Here is an 18,755-nt window from a genome sequence, read left to right on the forward strand (position 1 = left end):
TGTGAAGCCGGCGGAGGGAAATCATAGGAGCAGCTGGGTCAACTGTGATAGACTTTTGAATGACTACAATGAGTAATGACAATCACTGCGGGCCTACTGTGTGCCCGGCTGCCAGCAACAGTGGGTGATAGGCAGGCAGAAGAAAGTGGCATCTAAAAAACAGAGCAGGATCAAGGCCGTTCTTCAAGAGAGGGGGTGGTCTGTAACTATCGAGCGCTAGAAAGAAAAGAACTAAGATCAGGAGAAGCTGAAGGTGCTGGGAAAAGAGGGCAGGCTGCAGGGCCCAGGTCCTGGCAGTGCGGTGGGAGGAGAGCGCAGGCGGAGGGGCCCTGAGATATGAGAGAGTGAGAAAATACAGGTGCGGCCAGGTGCTGGGAGAGGGCTCTGAGCCCGCTCCCAATGCTAGGTCTGCCAAGGACAGAAGCCCACAGAGAGACGAGGCTCCGCAGAGTCAACACTATACACTTTCCGGCCACATGGCAATGCTGCCCAGCACTACTACTTACTGTCCCCCCATGCCTGCTTCTCACATCCTCTTCTTTGTCACCAAGCAGAATTTTACTGATTTGTGGGCCTTGGCTTAGGTAGCAGAAGCTACCGGGGAAAGCCCTCTGACCAGTGGCCATGCCCATTCAGGAGGCCTGGGTCTGGCCTACCTACCCACCCACCTACCACCAGCACCCCCGCCCCGCCTGGCAGAAAGAATGTCTGACACATGACAGGTGGATTATGTGAAAACCAGAGGGAGAGAAAGTGGGCACAGATACTTGCAAGGTGAGAAAAAGGTGTTTACATTTAAGGTTTCTTTTCATGAACAGCTCAGATTTAGGCTTTTAAACCCTTTCAGTGTAAGGAAAAGTGGGTCCAGCACCCCTTAGAATCCCAGGGGCAGTGAGCAGAGATGAGAGGAAAGGGCTGGAACGCAGGTGGGCGGAGTGCGGAGCAGGCGAGGCCCTGCAGTTCTCTGAACCAGCGGTAGCAGCAGACCACGGCGCAGGGAGCCACCCTCGGCTTGCCCTAGAGACCGTAAGGCCGGGACGCCTACCAAGAAAGTGTTCTCACTCTTGCTGCCCCCTGAGAACCTGTGCTGACAGCTTCAATGGTCACCTCAGACCTCATGAAATAAGTTCACCAGGAAAACACAGGGCAAGATTAGCCCTAAAAGAGATTTCGCTAGTGTAGAATGGAAGGAATCACAGGAATTGGAGGGAGAAGGGCCATGGGGTGCTGGACACTCACGAAGACCTTCAGCAGACCCTCATCCTGCCTGTCCGAGTGCGTGCAGGAAGTGAGGAAGAGGCTGCGTGGATGTGCTGCTTGGGGCAGGGGTTTGCCTGCAGCCCCGCCTCGTAGGCCCTTTGGTGCCTGAGGTCTTTGCTCATATGATCCCAATTTCAGAACCGTCCTCAAACCACAGTGGCTACAGTAGCAGCTTATCTTATGGAGAAAAGAAAGGGAAGATAAGAGAACATTTTCCACATATTTTTTGCTACAAGAGGAAGGCAAATATTTTCCAGTAAGTGTAAGAAGGAGACCACATGTCACGTGGATAAGAAAAACCCACCACCAGCAGCAAGGCTGCTGAACACTATCTTTTCTTTCTTGTTTCTTGAGATTGAAAAGCAGAAAGGCTGGGATGCTTGTCTTTACGTATGAAGACATGTAAAGAAGGTAACAGTTTAAAGGCATCTTCACTGAATAAGACTTAAGTGCAGTTTGTTTTGTTTTCCCATAGAATTCTAGCCTGTATTTAGTTCCTTGAGTCAGTATATGACTGAGCCCTTTGTCGTATAAAGCCTACCCACAGAACACCCAAGGGTTCCTGCTGTTCACTTTCGTTTTACAGATTTTGAGATTATAGTGTTAGATGGATACTGACACTCTTCCTTTTATTACTGAAGACCCTCTTTATTTCTAATAATGTTTTCACAGTTTTAAGTTTATTTGCTTAATATTACTATTCCTATACTAGGGTTTTTGTTTGTTATATTTGCTTGGTAGATCTTTCTCTAATACTTTATATATTTTCAAACTTCATTATTTATTATTATTTTAGGTGTGTCCATTGAAAAAATGTATAGCATGATTTTTAAAAGGTATTCAGTCAAACTTTTGTCTTTTAACATGTAAAATCTATTTTGCATTTACAGTAATTACTGATACTTAGAGACAAATTAAACCTTATCTGTGATTTTTGTTCGCATTTCTTTTGCTTCTATCAGATCCATTTAGTGAGCTTTTATTTACCCAATTTTCTGTATTTCTTTTCCCTTTATATTTATTTTGAGGTGATATCTATTCCTAGATTAGGAGTAGTCATTCGAAAATGCTAATATTCACACCAGAATCTGCAAACCTGAGATAAACCGCTGCTGTTCTCCTCAGAACACCTCTCTGTCCCCTGTGTGGAAGTGGACTGGTGCTTTCGCTCTGCCTTGTTTGTAACTACCCCCCAAATTTGCCTCCTTTTGTTGAAATGTCAATCCACTGAGATTACAAACATATTTACCAATATCTGTGCTCATTACTGATGCTAGTAGTCCTTTCTTCTCATACTTGACTTCCTCTCTAGGAACCAATAGGTAAGAAAGTTAACCTTAAAAGTTAAGAGACTTCCAAAGTCACACAACTGGTGAGCATGATAGCCAACCCTCAAATTCCACAAAACACCACAGCCTCTGCCACCTGTTTCCTAAGCACACACATTTAAAAGACCTGGGAAAGAACAAGAAATGCCCACCCAACATTATAAGAGTTCAAGAACTGTTATTCGCTGGTCATGAAATGAAACTTCACAAACTAGTCAACAAACACTGGTACAATAAATACGAAAAAAATATTCAAGATGTTTTTCTGTTTCAAGAACATCATGTTTTTCAAAAGGGTCCACTGCCTAAACCATCTTTTTGCCTCCGCCATGGCAGGTTCACTCTGCAATCTGAGCACCAATTCTGAGTCACCTTCAAACACATCCAGCCAAGGCTAACTCACCTCAGATGTGGTTAAAACAGTGGTTTAAAAGCAAGCACATAGATATTTATGGGAGAGAACAGTGAAAACCATTGTGTTACCTGTGCTACTTCTTCAAAATCTTCATGACGTTTCTGCAAAGCTCTGGCCCGATGAAGGGATTTCCCCACACCTGTATGTTTGCTCAGAAATGCTTCCCCATGGTTCTCAATCCAGTCCAGCACCTACAATGAGAACAAGTACATGTGCCATAAAAACAATGTCCTGCCTTGTTCAATGTGTAGGGCTATCTACTGAAGACACACGCCATTGTCAAAACTCTATTTAAAAAAAAGCAAAGGAGAAAAAAATGGAAGCAATTGTATACTAATCTAACACACTTGAGAATTACATCTTCTGTTAGCTTTCCATCACAATTTTAATCAGATCTTTAAATATGTAAACATATGTATAAATGTTACATGCAATAATGGTTCATTTAAACCTCACCTCATTTTATGCATGATGGAGCCACCAAAACTGACTATATGTGATAGTAGTTATCAAGCCACACAGGACCAATTTAACATTTTTATAAGACTCAAAGCTTCACAACTCAGGCAATTCAAGTCTAACTACAGAGTTAATGTTTTTCTGTCTCTTCTTTGGAAGACTTGAAACATACCAATAAAGCCTAAGAAAACAGAACACTTACATACCTCTGTTCTGGTCTTTGAAGATAATTTATTCTATAAAGTAAGCTGTTGTGAAAGCTAAACATTCCATGGATTTAATTACTTAAGTTGTTGAAATCCACTACACTACAGAGAAAGAAGAAAAGTAAAGCCACACACCCCGATGTTTCTAGTTCACAGTTGGGACTGAGTAGCTCATTGGCCCTTGGACTGGATGGAGAAAACACTGACAGTAACGTAACATCAAATGCACACTTTGTCACTTTCTGATAAAGGGGAAATAACTAGCAAAAACCTAAGTCAGTGACACCTTTTGGCTAAAGACTAAAAGATATAACTTAAATATTTAAATACACTTGTTATTAAGCTGCAAAAGTGCTGAAGGCTGCCTTGAACTTGCACTGAGGTAAACATGGTAACTATTCATATGGATCAAAACGATTTGGGACTGAAGAACCCACTGGGCAGGCACAGCCAGGGCAGTGGTCCAGAGGGCAACCTGGAAGCAGAGCAGTAGAAGCAAAATAGAAGGGGCTTAACATGGGGTTCATTGCTATGACAAAGATTCCTTTCCCTTTATTACTTGACTATAGAGGTTAGCGGTGTTGCTGGATATCTAGAAGAGGCAGTAAGGGCCAGACCCCTGTCCAGGGACAATGGGACTCGTTCTCTGTTGCCCCAAACCAGTGACCTCCCGAAGCCGAGGGTCTGAGAGGGTCCTCCCTGCACAGGGATTAGCAACATAAACATACATGTAATAAAACGGCTTACAAACTGGAATCTCTGGCAGGCCTCTGTAAACGCCCTTGCAGACAGCAGGAGCTGAGGGCAGAAGTGTGTGTTCACGTGAGAGGGTGGGGAGGTGCGGGACAAGGAGGCCGAGCCTTGCAGGGGGTGCTCAGGTCAAAGCTACGTGGTTGGTTACCTTTTACTATAGTTCATCTCTGACACTTTTTGTCAACACCATCTCTCTGCCAGTCACCTGGGGTCACAACTATCAGGATAAGTCTTACTAGGTCCATTTGTATTACCTATCAACTCAGTCTGAGTCTGCCTGAAAGCTCTCTCGTTTCAATTATAAGATTGGATGTGATGATGGTGAGTGTGATTATGCTCATTTCTTAAACAATAATGATATTGCCTTCACCTCCAGCCCCCCTGCACACAAACACGGGGTCTAGCTGTGTACTCTTGGGCATGTTCCATACAGCGTCTGAGCTACAGCTTCCTTACCTGCTCGGTGGTGATAACCATGCAAGATTGCTATTGTTCAGTGATATCTATGTTAAGCACCTTAATATCCAAATGGCAAATATACAGCGCATGTGAGTCCCCACCCATAAACTGTACCCTGAGGCAGGCTCCCATCTAATTGTAAGCACTTTGGTGGCACAGCCAAAAAGATTCCAGTGCTTTTGAACCGGTCTGTTTTAGTACATTACCGAGAGAGAGAGAGACAGACAGACAGACAGACATAGAGAAGCGTTTAGTGTTAGTACTGCCATTAGAAGGTAGGGCTGCACTCACTGCCAGACTTCAAGGCAGCCATGAAGCTGCTGAGTTGTTTATATTACAGGCTCCTAGTACACATTTTAAAACATGTATCTTAAAATTCACTCCTAAAAAATGTCCAATGACAACTTCAAGACAGCTCAGCCCCAAAGAATGGATACAGTAAATGGAATGTGCTTCTGGGCTTGAGGCCAACAGCATGCGGAAGATAAGGATCATATATTTTAAAACTGAAAAGAAGTTGGAGATGTGTAAGTAACATCTGTGCCTCAGTCCACCTGCCCATCAGATTTGCATGAAGGTCTGGGAGACATTTTTTACTGTAATTATAGTATATTCTGTATATTCCTTTACTGTAAAAAAAAAAAAAATGAAGCCATGGGTAAGCAACAAACCTTACAATTACTAGTAGCTCAATACAGACTTGAAAAAAGGCACGATTTCAAAAAGTAAAAGGTAAACATTATTTTTTTTGGTAGAAAGGGCTCAGAAAGCAAATGTAGTTATTTAAAAATAATAATGTTTTTTAAGCATAAGAAAAGTGTTTTAGGAAGCCTAAGTCGGAAATAAAAGCTATTATAAACCAGCCGCTCAGGGTTATCATGGGCATTTTTAATTTATCAGTGCTTCTTTTAGACAAAAATTATAAATACCAGGTCAAATTATATTTCCAACAAACATGAACACAATTCAGAGAAGTATACAAATTCCAAGCACTCTATTAAAAGAGTAGCAGGCAATTATGAAATCCACCCAGCTTGTGTTCAAAACAATCTCCCTCGCTGGCTTTACCTTTTACAAGTCTGAGAATATTTCCCCGATTGCCAAGGAATTCAGGATCAATAGACTGGCTCCTGTGAAAAGGAGCATTTCGAAGGCATGTTTGTGGATCCTATCAACTTAAAACATGCATATGGAGGGGGCTTCTTCACCCTAGTCCAGCCAGCAGCCTCTGACCTCAGCTGTGGCGGTGGTGGCTGTCATCTCTCTGCTTGTGACCTCGGGCCCAGGAACAAGAAGACCCACTCAGGATTTGCTGCGGTGCCGCCAGACTCCGGGAAAAGGGCAGGAGCCGGTCCCTTCTGGCAGTCCCCCTGGTCCCAGGCAGAAAGCAGAGCTGGGAGGACAGCTTCTGTTCACAGGGTGTGGGAGGAGGGCAGGCTCCTGCACATCAGTGCCCTCTAATGGACACGGTGACTGCTCCAAGGTCAGGGTCGCTCCCAAGTGAGCCACCAACACAAGAGGTCCCGCAGCATCAAATGACAGATGTGCAGGAAATCCTACGGGTTGTTCAGTTTAATTCTCAGGTTGTAATTATAAGATTGGACATGATGATGGTTAAGTACAATTACGCTCATTTCTTTAGCAATAATGATACTGTTGTCAGCATGCTGTCTAGAATGCTGTTTATGAAAACTAGATAAGACCTCTGACACTACACAACCAAGAACACACAAGCCAGCCTGTTTTTACTGGTAATTCAGGACCCAAAGGGTATTCAGAAAAAATATACAAACATCTGTCAATTCCAGCTACTGTTTGAAAGAGACAATTTCTGTCATAATAATGAGAGTGCCTTTTAAGCCATATTTTATGCATATAAAAATAAGCTCTTCCCATCCTATATTCAGTTAAAAATAACTATGATTACATGAAGCAAATGAAAAACAAAGGTACTTCTAAAGTACTCTGCATTTGTTCTTTTTTATATAAAATCAGATTTTTTTTCCAGTTGCAAAATAGGAATTTTTCCATGCCCTACCCTACATTCCCTACCAAACCAAATCTAGTTTCACTTATTTTAGTTACGTCTTTGTTCATTCTGCTGACTTTTATTTAAATCACTGTAGATGTCAAATGTAGAGAGGAATGGACCTAATGTGTTTCTAGCTGTGCTTTTAAATAAGTACTGCTGAAAGAATCATTTAACTGTATTTTGCCATGTATAATGTACATCCACAGTTTTGTGTGTATTATATATGGGATTATCATACCCATTATTATACCCATGGTATGTAATTATTATACTCATGTATAATGCACACCCTTATTTTTCCCCTCAAAAATTTGGGCAAAAAAGTAAGCATTATACATGGCAAAATACAATAATCAGAACCTTCTTTACAATCCAATCAATGGTATGTTAGTGATTATAATAAAGGACAACTGATCAACCTAGCAATGTCATTTCAAATTTACTGAATGTAAATAGGTGACCAAAAAGGAGGCCTCCGCTTAGATGATGTTAGTTTTTATTAAAGGCTGGTGCTCAGCACTGCTGTAAAGTTACCTAATATTATACTTTAGTGTAACTTAGCCACAGAGTTTAAAATCACAGATGAAGAAATGCTCTGAGTTTAACTTACTGGCCTCCACATACTCAACCTAAGTTAGGCTGCCTGACACTTTCCCCCAGTATATTTTACCCCTGAAAACGTGTCTCAGGCATGTCTTCTCTTCCCCAGGAGGCCAGGCGGCCTGACCCACTGCACACAGACAAGGACGAACAGGTGGGCTGGCTGGGAAGGGCGGGGCTCCAGGCTGCCGGGAGGCGTGCTCTCCCGTGCTTTCTCCTGTCCCATTTATCCACTCCTAAGATGACAGACTAAACTTCAAAATGTTTTTTTCAAAGTCTCCTTGAATAGCTTTTTTCCTTTCCACTAGTGGGTGGGCAATGGCAGCTGTTTGAGAAAGCCCTTTTCCCTAACACCTTCTGAAAAGACCCCTTTTTCCAGCTGGAAAGGCCCACTTAAATATTCCTATGAAACAGGTCAGTTCAATTTTACTCTGATTAGCTCACAAGTGAGGCATCCCACTCAGGTGAACAGCAATGAAGGAGTTAAAAATCCACTAGGCTTCTGGGAACATTGGCCAAGTCCCTTGACATTTTTGAGGCTAGGTTACATTACCGGGAAAATGAGGGGCTTGGCCCAATCTCAAGGGCCTCCGGCTCCACATTCTACGACGTGCACGACACAGCTTTTGCAGTGAAAAGAAACAGATACAAAAGTCAACCCGCATCCGTGGGCTTTGCGGGGCTGAAGGAAGGAGGAGGAATGTAGGTCCCGCATTTTCAGCTGCCTGACAATAATGACAGTCTCCCCTGCGTCACCCCCCACGTCTTTATTTCTCTCCACTGGAGCAAAGAACTCTCATTTCTTCATTCATTATATTTCAAAAGTAAATTACGTTTTTTCTAAATATACAGAATTATTCTTAACATGGAAATATCTTTTTTAAAAAGAGTTTTCTAGAACATTCCAAAATATGCTAAGACAAATCACTTGGGGGGGGGCTATCAAAAACAAAACAAAAAAAATCCCTCAAAACCCTCAGTTAAATTACAGCAAACATATGATACAGAACCCAAATGCCCTGCGTTGCAAGAGCTACTTTTCTTCAACTAATGTACGCGCCTACGAAATGTCATTCCAAGTACTTTCTTGACTGAAAGAAAGTGTAGGTGAAATCCACGAAGGAGTCACAAAGAAGTTAAAAAGCCTTTAAATTTTTACATCATTCGTCCATCTTTTTTTAAAATAATAAATCACCAATTCTGGTATTAACCTCTTTTAATCATGTAAGTACATAAAAATTTCTTAAGGAAAACAAAGACACTTAGAAAGAGGGAGGGAAGAAGAAAAGTTGGCAGGTTATTATTCATATAAATAGTTTTTCCTTGGGTATTCCCACAAAACCCTAACCAAACAAACCATCCCTCTACCAATATTGTTTAATCCTTTTAGTAATTTTCTAAACATTTAAAAAAAATTTTTTTCATCCATAGTTTGGAAATGAATATAAACTGGTCCAAAGTTGTCCAGAAAAAAAAAAAATCTTCCTATGTCCAGATAATCTTATCTGAAAAAATGAAGTTATTATATATAGATTAAGTCTACTTATTGAACTATATACATATATATACTATATACATATATGTACACACACAGGTATGCATATATGCATGCCTGTAATCTTCCCTATCCAACTGACCCTCAGGCACTTTCCCCATAGAGAAATGGTCAGGCACTCACTGAGAGGGAGTCCCAGGCTGTCTGGGGCTTGGTCTTGGCTTTGCCTACTCCTTATCATCCAGGCTCTGGAGCACCTGCATCTTCCAGGGCTCGATGGCCTCAGCTCCTCACTCACTTTCAATTTATCCCAGCCCCCTGGGCTCCTGCTTCCAGTTCCACTAGCTCACAGTGCCACTCCCGCACCGTGTTCTTGTCTTTATCTGCTTTACGGTAGCGATTCATCCATTTTCCCACTTTTTTAGCTCCCACCGTTGAACTTTCAGCTCTTTCCAAGCTATGGTTAGTAAGATTACTCTGTCAGTTATGTCTCTCCTGGGTTCACTGGGACAAAAGGTAGTTAAAGGTGGCTCTAAACACACAGGATCCATGGTCAGCCTCTGTCTGCTCTCAGCAGGTTACCAATCCCAAACACGGTGCCCTCCAGTACTTCCTAATTCTAACTCAGAGACTCTCATAAAAGATAGCAGTTCTTCAGAGTCTAAACCATCTTTATCAGAACTGTGAACCAGGAAATGTGATTAGAAGTGAATGTTAAATAGCTAGGACTATCTAATGATTCTCAGGAGTGGGATGAGAAAAACCCACAACCCTGCCTTCATGAGCAAAGGACAAATGAGGTTCAGGAACCTTCGCCTGGAGAGCTAGGTCCAGTGTATGTGGCGCCACAGAGACTGAGGCCCTGAGTCAGGCATCATGGAGAAACGGCTTTTACTGGCGAAGGGTAGCAGTCTAAGACCAAGTCAGCCTGTGAAGTCACCTCTCTGTAGACCGAAAGGGCATTTCTTCACCTCTTTGGCATATCTTGATTTCCCTCTCCTTGCTACAACTGGGCGGTGAGGACCTTCATTTTGCATTCAAGTGGCAAAATCTTTAGTATTTTAAAGATCTCATGACGCTTGCAAAATTCCCACTCACTGAAATTATCCCTTCCTTCCTCACTCCCTAACTCCCAGGTTGAAGCTCCTGTTTCTTCAGGCAGATCCCTCAGTTGGATTACTGGATTCCAGTGTAAGGCCGATCCCCCACCTCATTCCAGAACAAATAAAGAAATGTTTAGCCCAAAAGAATCTTCTAGCAAAATTGGGGAATTCCTTCAATTTCTTCATTTACTCATTAACCTAATACTGGGCATCTAGTCTATCCTAGACATTTGGGAAACATCAGGGAGCAAAAGAAACAAACAAACACAGAACAGATCACTGCCCCTGCGGACCTTACGCTTCTGCTAAGATTTCTCCATGGCTTGTATGGATGTCCGCAACGGGAACTTCATCTGTCTTTTTATGCAGAGTCTGGCTCGTCACACTGCAACCAGAGCAATCTTTCTAAGGCAAGTAGCATCATGCCATCCACCCCTCACTGCCCACAGCATCAAGTCAAAATGCTCTACACGTACAGGCCCTTCACAGTGTGAACTCAAGGTGGTGAAATGCGAAAAGCATTCACTCTTCTGCGGGTTGGCTGTGAGCATTAAGAAAGGAAAGACCCAGGTCAGTGGGCAGCCACAAAGCACCAAGATGTGCTCGATGTCATACAGAGGTTCCCTCACAGCCACACACAAGTCACTCCAGGCCCTGGCACCAATTCACGGGGCCTTCAGTCAAGGTCCGCTGTGTCCTTGCAACGGTGTCCTAAATCCTACAGAAACAAGTCCCAAGGGTTCATCATGGAGGTCCCCGTTCCTGTACCAGCCCCAGCTCATGGCTCCCCACCTCTCCACACAGGACCACCTCATGCTCTTTGATTAGGCCCTGCCCTTTCAGGTCTCTGCTCTCATTGTAATTCCCGTTGCTCATTCCTCAACCTACTGACCTTCTACCCATCATTCTAAGATCGGCTCCCATGAAGACTTCCCTGGTATCCAGCAATTGCTACTTGCAACTCTATTTACAGGGCTCATCATTTTCCTTGTATACTAGACCCCTAATGTCTGAGAAGAATACAGACAAAGTTCTCGGGAACCCCCAAATTTGCACAAGTGGTAACTCATAGATTTGTCCCCTTACAATGCATGCACAAGGTAGGCAGATAAGAGTAGCCAGTTTTACTTACATTCTCACTGTGGGTAGTGCCTTGGTAGGCGTGACTCAAACCAAATACGTAAGTGCTAAATCTGGGTGCATTACGGTCTAATTTCTTAGACTATTAAATCATCTACTCTTATTAGATTGTAACTCCTTAAGAAGAGAACTTTGAGACACTGAACATATTTACTTCTGTACCTCTCAGAATGTGACACATTCAATTAAAGTACTTTTAAAACAAAAATGAAGTGTGGATGAGAAAAATTCACTGTGGACCAGATCTGTCTATCTTTTCACAATATTAATTAATGGCCCAACATCAAGCTGGAGGAAGTTCTTTCAGGAGGTAATTTATCAGGGGTGACACTAACACACAAGAAGTGCTGCTAGGGAAGCAAGAGGCTTTTTAGGGAAAGGTCTGACTTCCTGAGGGGATTCTCTTAGGAGAGCCAGCCTGCACAGTGCAGGTCACCTCACCAATGAGCTGGAGTAACTACAGCCCACCCATCTAAGAGGCAGGCGGGACGCACTGGTAAGTCAGGAAACAGGTTTGATAGAATCCTGCTTCCCAACTATCATCCCATTTGAATGAATACAACAAAAATAAATGCTCTTGTTGTAATACGCTAAACTGAAAAACACTGCTTAGCAGTTACCCAACCATTCACGAGTCCAACCAAACATCCACTGAACGCTGCTCTAACAGCACAGAGGAGGCAATGGGAATGCCTACTCTTTGACCACCAGGAAGGATGGCACAAAGAAAATTGACTTTGTTTTTAGGGTAGCAATGGCAAAGGTTAATTCTGAATATTGGTTAGTAGCTAGCGTGCGCCTATGGGACAAGTCTCCAGCCTGTCTCCGCACTCCCCGGGCCCCATCCTTTGATTTGGACAAGTGCTAAGTGTTATGTAAAGTAGCTTCGCCCATCCCCGCACCGCAGCACCTGACTCTCATCTGTAGCACCTTCCATAAAGAAAGCACAAAATTGCTTTTGTTTGTTATGGGGAAAAAAAAATTAACCACTAAAACAAAGTGACTCGTGTTTTAAAAATCAAATGCCTCCTGCCATGCTCCCGCATTCCCTTCCTTGGTGGTACCCCGTTGCGCTGCTGACAGTCTGGCATCCATTGTCCCAAGCATTTGTTTTTCAGACCCATGCATACCCCTTAGAAGGCTGGCTTTCATCGAAATGTCATCATTCCACACCTACTGTGTGGTAAGCTCCTCTTTTCTTTCCTCAGCAGCATTTACAGATGCTTCTTCCTCAACCAAAATAACCAAACAAAAACTTGTGGCATCTCTAGTTGGCTTATTATGTTTCTGTGGGTTTTGATTGTTTTTGTCTTTACAAATTTATTTCTGTTGACAGCGTCTTTCTAAAGTGCTCCAATTTTTTTTTTCACTTATTCTCAGCTTACCTCCCGTACTCCACGCTCAATACAGCAAAAATTTCCACGTGTTGTAATTTCTTGAGTTTTGAAAACACAACTTTGGTTCTGAAATCCTATGCACTCCTTCAAGGTAAGACTTTGCTTCATCTTAGCCACTTTGCTGCTGACATCTCAGGTCAAGCCCACATAGCAGTTTCCTGTACGCGTAACAAGTCCAAACCATTCCCGATGATTTAATCAACAAAACTCTTCCCTTCCAGAGCACTTACCCGTTTTCCATGGAAGGCTAAGCATTATGGGTTCTGCAGAGCACTTTCTCCTGCTGACACCCCACCCAACCTACTGTTCTTGAGATAAAAAGTTAGCTGAAAGGACTGGCCTCATTATTGCCATAATTACCTTTCTAATACAACAATTAATGTTTGCTGTTTTCATATTCAAGTGCATTAAGTACTTGGTGCCAAATTAGACTAGAGTCCTTAGCCTTTTCCCACAGGCTGCCTCTCCTCACCCCTCCCCCTGACATCACAGTCCAGTGGCTTATTCAGATGTGACTGGGGCCTCAAGGAGCCATCGGAGGTGGGGGTGAGAAAGGAGGGGGAAGCCCTGCTGCCGCTTCAGACACAAGTCCATAAAGTGTGTCGGCCCACGGATGTATAATGAATATTTGATCCAACAGCCAGAGAGGCGGGCAGGAAAACCCTCTAATAATCACATTTCACGGCTTGTAAAAGTTTTTGGACAACTAAGAAAAACCAGTACTCATGTTTTCAACCTTAGCATTTCAGTTCTCACAGTAACTCCCAGCCTCTGACTCCTCCCCCTCGCTCCTCGCTCTGTATTCTTTCCTCAGCAATTATCTTCTTGGACTAAAACAACAGTGTCAAGAAGCATGAATCACATCAAACCCATGATTCCTGAGGCATTTGTATATGCACCCTTCAGAGAACTCAAAAACCGTAAGTAGAATCAAAGCATAGTATGTGAAAACTAAAAATTATGGCACAAATAAAAGAATTGTGAACTCACCAGATTCCTGTTGCGCAAAGAAGGGTGGTGAATAACGTGGAGAATACGTGTTTATCAGAACACAGCATGACTTTCCACAACCTCAGCCCACTCGGCAGAAAACCCTCTCACCTTCTCATGATCCTCGGGGAGAGTGAAATCTGAGCTCCTACGTGTCTGAACAAAGCGCCCAGGCTCTCGGACGCTCAAGACGAGTGGTTTGTCTATCACTGTGGCTTCCCGCCAACTCCCCTGGATGCTGAGCTTCCCTGCACCCCCAGAATTCCTCACCCCCAGAGTTGACACCTCATTCACACCCTTTTCTCCCCTCTATTTCAGAGCACAGACACAGCTATTATCTTATTTATCACTCAGGCTAAGTTGTATTTTACGTGCGCCCCCCCTCCCCCCAGAGTTTCTATCCTCAAAACCCCGGGAGCAGGAGAGCCTTCCATGTTCCATCATAAGGAGAGAAACAGTATGGGGGCTGGGCTCACTCTTACTTTGATAACAACAACAAAAGGGATGTCAGCTGCTGGGAAATGAAGAGTCATAAAAGTCTGCTTTTCATTAATTAAACAGCTATCTATTAAGCACCTACTGTGCTCTAGAGACTACCGGGTGGGAACATGAATGTGATTAGCTTACAGCTGAAATAACAGAAGAGCAGATAGACCTTACATTGAAATGGCACGATGGTACAAGTGCCACTGCATTATTCTCACAAATAAATATAACTATGAGTGGCCTGTTTCAAGAACAAAACTCAGAGCCTCCCCTTAAGGCCCAGCATCATCTCACATGTTCTGTACATACGAGGTAACAGGAGCTGTGTGCGCGTTACTGTGTATTTCGAGTTCTCCCATCATTATCTCCCACTCAGTCCATCAGCACAGACAAGCCCAGTGTGAGACCCCCTCACCTGAACCCCCGATTCAGCACGCTCGCTCCCTAGAGGAGCAGCGCGCACGGACTGACCTGCTGGACGTCCTGCTGGAACACGCACAGCTGCAGCCTCTGGTGGAGCCGCACCTTGCGGTGCTGCCAGATGTTCTCAAGCTGCCGCTGGTGGTGCAGCACCTCGTGGATGACGTCGAGGACGTGGTGCACGGCCTTGGAGTAGTTGGCAGAGGCTGTCAGGGAGTCAGAGCTGCCGGGAGTCAAGGGCCGCTGGAGCTTGTCAAGGAGCGACTTCCCGTCTTGGCTCACCTGCCCGCAGAACAGACAGATGAGCGAGTAAACATGAGTGATTACTCAAGGTTGGCTGCTGTGCCCGGCCATGTTGCAGGCCCCATCCCTGGAGGCGTGCACACACATTCACGTATACACACACTCACACACAAACACAAGCCATAGTTTGATTCAAAGGCATGTTTTGTAAAGAACAAAAAAATATAATTTAGAACAAATCTATCAGTTATCCAATGACACCACAAAACCAAATGTGGTAAAACACTGAGTTAAAAGAACACTTGTTCTCATAAACACTGTAGATGCTATTCTTAATGAATAAACATAGTATTTTGCCTTAAGTGACAAAAGTCAATGGATATAAAATTGCATTGTTGTGATATCCTCAAATTAAGATTTAAAAGTAATAATTTTCTCTTGAGATATGGCTAGAAAAAAACAATCACAGTGAAATGAAATTTTAACGTTGAATCTTGAAACCTCAAGCTTTTTTAAGAAAATCAATAATTTAGCACTAAGCAAGGAATAGGTATGTAAATTTTCTGACATAGCTGCATAGCAATTTTACTTCACAAAACAAAAAGGAAATTTTAAAATGCCACTTTATTTGGTTCATTAACTTTAAAAAGTAATGTTAATTAAAATGTCATCAGCTTTTGAAAAAGGCTTCAGTGCTGTTATTAAGGCAGTTGACTATCGAAGTACAATTAAATGAAAAGCATTCAGACGAACTAAAGATAAGAAAAGATGAGGGTGGAATATAGAGAGAAAAACATTATGTATTTTTCATTTTTAAGAGATTCTCAAGACTTAGGAATGATTAAGCCAGATGTAGTAGGAAAAAAACATGTCCAATCAGACAATAAAAAGGCACAGCAAGTAACTGGGCTATGTGATTCAGAGGCCTTCTCAAAGCGAGGCCTCAGTCACACGCCCTTTGAGCTCAGACACTTGTGGATCTGAAAACCTCCTTGGGTTTTCATTGAAGGGAGGAGCAAACAGGAGGAGCCTTGTTCACCAGCGCAAACAGGATTCAGAGGTAAGCCCTCGGGATGGGGTGGGGGGTTGGTGAATGGGACAGGCTAACACAGGAAGCCTCTAGCAACCAAAATCGGGAGGCCAGTGAAGGGCCTGTGGAATTTTCTAATCTCTTCCTTTAATCCTCTTCCAACATTGTCATGCTGGAATGTAGCATATTCCCCCCATACCTGATCCAGAGACCTTTGTTGGAGGTGCTGACTATTGCTTACAAAGGCTGCCCTTCATAGATTAATACTGATCTAATACATGAAAATGGCAAAATTTAAGTGAAAACAAGCCAAGCTGACATAACCAAAGATAACAGGTGGAAAAAAAAAAAAAAAAGAAGAACCAAATGAACCACTGAATTAGGGCCAGGCACGTGTGAAAACCAAATAGTGGAAACGTAAGCCTTCTAAAGCAGGGCCCCCCCTGAAGTCACTGGAATTTGCATGGGCACTTCTGACAAAGTGCCTGGAAGAAGGCCGGGCACAGGGAGTGGTGGGGGACAGGGGAATCACTGTCATGGATTCAGAGAGGCAGGATATTACTCGACAATGATGGAAAGTGTCCTGCTTCTGGTAATTACCTGAGCTAGGCACTATTTAACATATAAACATGAAGTTCCTTTTTTCTTTTTCTTGCCTACTCTAACATCCACTGATCTTTCCTGGGAATGCAATGACCACGTTAACCCCAGCAGGCAGTGCTTAGTTTTCTTTGGAACTTTCCAAGAGCTGCTTCCTATTCCAAAACATCAGCACCACAATACCAGTCTCAGTATTTGAGTCAACAAATCTAACTCACGCCCAGTCTGCATTTGTAGTTGCCATAGTTACACTGGTTTTCTATTTATGCCCAGCACCTGAATAGCTGATTTTTTTCTCTTCTACTGTGCATGTTACCTAGGCATTGATAGACAAAAACACATGTTATCGTAAGTCACCTTTCTTTTGTCTCTAATTTATACTGTAGCATATGCAATTTATATATATGAACATATATAAGTGTTATGTAAAGATAATTATCCATGTATTTCATTTCAGCGAGCATCCTCACATTTTTGATAACCAACTGGGACTGAGAACCAGTGCTCTAACTCACACATTCCCACTGTACAGAGCCTAGAGAATATTCCTTATACATATTTCCTCTACGTTTTAGTCCTTACAGGACACATAAGCAGGAGATGTACACCAGAGCATGACTTAGTGAACACGTGTCAGATGGACAGAGATCAGAAGGTGTGGCAGAAATTGACAGCTGCCTCCTCAAACTCACTTGCCCGTCCTCGATCGCCAAACCCGTACAGTCAGGAGCAGTAATACCACAGGTATAAAACTATACTCCCCAACCTTGCTCACAAACAGAAGTGGCCAATGTACAGAACTAAAAAAGAGGACTTTTGAACAGGACTTCCAGAAGAGTGTTGAACAGGAGGCTGAGCATGCTCATTCCCCCTTGCCTCTTTCTCCTTCCTAAGGCCAAAAACTTGGTGCAGACGGTTGTGAGCTTCAGTAGCTGTTCATGACCTTGCGTAAACCTTAAGGATGGCAGCCCACTTGCTAAAAGAGGCAAAACAGAAAGTCAAAAGGGTCCAGAGATCCTCTGACAGACAGAACCTCCCCAGCAGTCCTGGAATGCCAGCCATGGGACCTCTATGCTGGCAGAAGGCAAACCTCTATCTTAAGTCACTGTTTTGGATCTTAAGCCAGCAATACGAGGTGACTAACAGGTTCCCAGCCCTTGCCTAGTCTCCAAGACATCCATGTGACACCATTAATATTCTGCTACTGAGAAGGAAAGAGTAAGCTGAGCAAGAATATTCCAATGATTGTCTTGATGTCTCTGTACCAGCTGGAGAGCAGACGCTATTCCTGGGTTTTGAACGCCATGCTTGCTCGTGGTGGAGGGGTGGTGAGGAATGGCTGAGTACAGAATCACAAATACCTTAACGTAAGACACAGCATTATACGAAGCTTTGCCTTCTGGGACCTCCCAAGCAGGGATTAAAGCGCCTCTGTTGGAGCCACTGCTGGTACTGTTACTTAGCAGTAGACATGCAATAGAAGTAGCAGGAAGGATTCTGGGCAATAAAACACATTTGCTCCCACGAAGCCCAGCGAGCGCGCCGCTCCAAAGGCTTGCTCAGACAGCTTATTTCTCTGAGAAGCCTTTCACTTAATTCCATTTTATGTCAGGGTGGATTTCATAGGTTTGTCAACTTAAAAGGTGCTATTATTCAAGCACATAAAGGATATCATATATACTTCAGTAACTTTTAGCAAAATACCTTTTTCTTTGTAAGTACAATAGTATTATGTAGGGGAAAATATGCTAGAATTTTATGAAGACTACTCTTGCATTTTACAGAAAGAGAGTTTTAAATGGTATAGAATAACTAGATAACAATTACCAAAAGAAGAGATTGGAAAGTATATACAGGCCCAAAATATTTATATACAATTTAAGTACTAAAACAAATTATACATGTAAGTTTACGGTATGAGATGAAGTTTTGATTTCTTTGCTATAGAACCATGTGAATTAATCTGCTTGCTCTATGTATTGTCTAAACATGTGTATCTAGCTTTTTGGCAGTCAAACCCAGTCCCACAAAGGGACAAGACCTGCAAAAAAGAAAATCAACCTTTATGACCAAAAAGCAGGGCTTACCTTCTATAATTTTTGAACAGGTCAAGTGGCTCATTTTCTCAGGCTTGCTCTTTGTTTTTCTTGGGATACAGCAGTTGGGGATACTAATGGTCATGGAAATTACACTTTACAAAGATTAACATTTTATAAACATATGAATTAATACACTCGAGTACCTAAATGAGTTCAGGAAAATGGAAATGCTAACTGAAGCAAAAGAAAGTGATTAAAGTTTAAAAGGTTACCATATCAAAGGTATGTTTGTTCCTAACA

At 42.8% G+C, this 18,755-nt stretch overlaps 1 protein-coding gene across 4 annotated transcripts in view; it reads right to left on the bottom strand.

The window, feature by feature from the left end:
- Window positions 1–18,755, bottom strand: part of TRIO (trio Rho guanine nucleotide exchange factor) — a 317,818-nt gene that overhangs the window by 148,138 nt on the left and 150,925 nt on the right. For all 4 annotated transcript variants that reach the window (XM_054578325.1, XM_054578323.1, XM_054578324.1 and 1 more), the window contains exons 9-10: window positions 14,595–14,825; window positions 3,072–3,194 (exon numbers count right to left, since the gene is read on the bottom strand). In XM_054578325.1, the coding sequence (XP_054434300.1) occupies window positions 3,072–3,194; window positions 14,595–14,825 (354 nt within the window). The remainder of the gene's footprint in view (window positions 1–3,071; window positions 3,195–14,594; window positions 14,826–18,755) is intronic.

This window comes from Pteronotus mesoamericanus, unplaced genomic scaffold (genome assembly GCF_021234165.1).
Source record: "Pteronotus mesoamericanus isolate MK-2021 breed Mesoamerican mustached bat unplaced genomic scaffold, CSHL_Meso_final contig_50, whole genome shotgun sequence".
In the NCBI taxonomy this organism is placed as follows: Eukaryota; Metazoa; Chordata; class Mammalia; order Chiroptera; family Mormoopidae; genus Pteronotus; species Pteronotus mesoamericanus.